Source organism: Pantherophis guttatus, chromosome 8, assembly GCF_059756535.1.
Source record: "Pantherophis guttatus breed Tessera chromosome 8, ASM5975653v1, whole genome shotgun sequence".
In the NCBI taxonomy this organism is placed as follows: domain Eukaryota; kingdom Metazoa; phylum Chordata; class Lepidosauria; order Squamata; family Colubridae; genus Pantherophis; species Pantherophis guttatus.
The window spans coordinates 3,748,763-3,751,738 of NC_142070.1; the positions used below are offsets into that span (position 1 = coordinate 3,748,763).

The 2,976-nt window shown below is 48.0% G+C and overlaps 1 protein-coding gene across 1 annotated transcript; it reads left to right on the plus strand.

The window, feature by feature from the left end:
• Positions 1–1,614: 1,614 nt before the first annotated feature.
• Positions 1,615–2,598, plus strand: LOC117656962 (vomeronasal type-1 receptor 93-like). The gene has a single exon (XM_034405132.2). It carries the CDS (start codon positions 1,615–1,617, stop codon positions 2,596–2,598), a length of 984 nt encoding a protein of 327 aa, XP_034261023.1.
• Positions 2,599–2,976: the final 378 nt, after the last annotated feature.

Below are 2,976 nucleotides of genomic sequence, written 5' to 3' on the forward strand. Positions count from 1 at the left end.
TTAACTGACATGGGGATCATTTTTGTATATCTCGTTTTTTTCTACCTGTTTCCCTTTTCTTCTTTATCCTGTAACTGCTATTCTAATAGCAAATCCTTCTATTGCATTACTTTTTTATTAAATTATCTTTCCATTGATATATAATTTTATGGTACTACTCCAAGAAAAAAAAAAAAGTGGTGTTATTAGCTAGTTTTAGAAAATACACTTTTCCCAAAAGGTTTCCACAATTTTGGCCACTACTGTATGTCCATGTAGCTCAGTGTTTCTCAACCTTGGCAACTTGAAGATGAGTGGACTTCAACTCCCAGAATTCCCTAGCCAGCATAGCATTCTGGGAGTTGAAGTCCACTCATCTTCAAGTTGCCAAGGCTGAGAAACACTGATGTAGCTAATACCTAGCAAGGGCCACTAGGTGGCACCAGAGTCAAAACTGTAGGGTCTCACTGGGGTTTTTCATTTTAGAGAGACTCGGTTAGAGGGCTGGTTTTAAGCTGACCTGATTGGTCTATCTGAAATGAGGGGTGCCCTTGTCTCCTATTATGCTGAGGGCCCGCCTATACAGATGCTTCTGTATAGGTGGATCCTCAACTTACTCCCATTCGTTTAGCGACCATTCAAAGTTACAACGGCACTGAAAAAAGTGACTTAGTGACCGTTTTTCATACTTACGACCATTGCAGCATCCCCCGTGGTCACGTGATCAGATCCTGAGCAACTAACTCCTATTTATGACGGTTGCAGTGTCCCGGGATCACGCGATCCCTGTTTGCGACCTTCCGACAAAGCAAAGTCAATGGAGAAGCCAGATTCTTTTAACAGCGGTGTTACTAATTTAACTGCAAGGGATTCACTTAACGACTCTGGCAAGAAAGGTCGTAAAACGGGGCAAAGCTCACTTAACAAATGTTTGGGGCTCGATAGTGGTCATAAGTTGAGAACTACCTGTAATTAACTTTTCGGGGCACCCACAAACCTTGGCAAGCTGGGAAGGCCATGGAGGAGGCAAGCGTGCGGGCAGGTCGCCATCCAACAGGGAGAGTTCTTTTGCCCTTGTTCTTTGCCGGGTTCTTTGCTGCCCACTGAATGGTTTTTTTTTTTTAATTATTTTAATTGCTTTTAAGATTTGTCTCATTTTTGTATGGCCGCTTGGGCTCAAATGGTGGTCGTAAGTTGAGAACTAAACGACGGAGGTCAACTCAAACGTCAGAATGGAGAAGATTGACCGGTGATTGACCGAGAAGAGGCCGTTTCGATCCTTTTTTGGTCTTTTCTCCCTCCCCTTCTCCAGAGTCCTCCTTTCCCACCCTTTCCACCTGTCTTTGGCCAATCGGTTGCGTTCCTCAGGCTTTTCAACCAAACGGAGATAAGAGCCGCTTAGACAAACAGCGGAGGAATTGTGGCTGCGAGTAACTCGGCGAAGGTGCGGTGGACAGGCAGAGCTTCTAAAAAAGGTTGATCTCTGGAGCTGAACGGGGGGGGGGAATCCTCTCCTTGGACAGGTGAACCGAGAAGAAAAAAAAGCGATGTATCTAAGCTCTCGCCAACTCTGGAGCCAAAGGAGGAGAACGGCCGGCTAGGAAGTGCGTGAAGGCCAAGCCAGATGGGACCATCATGGCCTTCAACTTCATGTTCTTTGTGTCCATTCTCATCTACCTCTCATCCTTCGTTGGCATGATCGGCAACCTCATCGTCCTCTTCGCCTTCCTGACCCACGCCATCCGGCGCAAGGCCCTCCAACCTCTGGACCGCATCATCGTCAACATGGGCCTGGTGAACTTCTTTCTCTGTTGCTACAAAGCCATCCCCGGGATGCTAGTTTTCAGCAGCACCAGGGTTTTTGGGGAGGAGGGCTGTAGGGTTCTCCTCTACACCTACCACACCCTGAGGCTGATCAGCATCTGGTCGGTGGAGAACCTGAGCATCCTCCACCTCATCAAGATCCGAAGGCCCAACTACCGGTGGACGACGTTCATCCACAGGCATCAGTCACGCTACGTCAACGGGACCCTCGTTGGTTGTTGGGTGGCAAGCGTCCTCCTGCAAATCCCTTATTTGCAGTATGAGAAGACCGGCGGTCAAAGAAATAAGACAATCGCCTTCTTGGCTACGTCTACTTGCTTGAGATCTACCGAGAGCTTCGCCATGAAGTTTAGCACCTACGCGTCCATCAGCCTTGACATGATTCTCATTCTCTTGGTCATTATCCTCAACGGTTTCATCATAGATCTTCTCTGGAAGCACCACAGGAAGGTCAAAGCTTCGTCCTCCGCCACGGGGAGTGGGTGGAATAAACATACGGCCCAGGCCACCAAAATCCTACTGTCCTTGCTCTCCATTTACGTGGTTTGCTGGATCGCAAACGACATGGTCTGGCTCACGATCGTCTTGGGATACAACAGGAACAATACAGAGAGCAGCTTTCTGAATGCCATGTATGGCGTCCTCTCCTCCATATATTATTCCGCCAGCTCGTACGTGATGGTGTTTGGGTACAAAAAGGTCCGTGAATATCTCGCAGAAACCTGCTGGTGTTTGAGATGTAGAAGGACCGCGATGGTTCAAGCTGTCTCCTTGGTGGATGCGCTCCCCAGATGACGGAGAAGCTCTCCTCAAACTCCCTCCTCAACACTGTTCTTCGAGGCGTCGTAATTTGGGTCCTCGGCGGAGAAAGCTACAACCTAGAAGGAACGGGACCAGTTCTGGAGCTAGTACGGCCTCTGCACCGCAACATTTCAACTTCTGGAACCATATTCTTGGTTGTTGGATCTGGGGTCCACAGGGATGACAAATCCCAGGAAGAGAATGGCAGCCAGACACGGGAAGGAGTAACTGCCAATTTTTGAGCTCTGCTTCCCGCTCTTTCTTCTTCACCGCTTGCAAAAAAAATTATGGTATCTCAACTTCTGTTTGAAGAAACATCTCAGCTTGAAAGGAACAGGCTTCCAACCAGGTAGTTAATATTGCAATGGATAT

What these genes read in the sequence shown, in the direction of transcription:
- LOC117656962 (XM_034405132.2), top strand. Translation starts at nt 1,615, where the DNA reads ATGGCCTTCAACTTCATGTTCTTTGTGTCCATTCTCATCTACCTCTCA.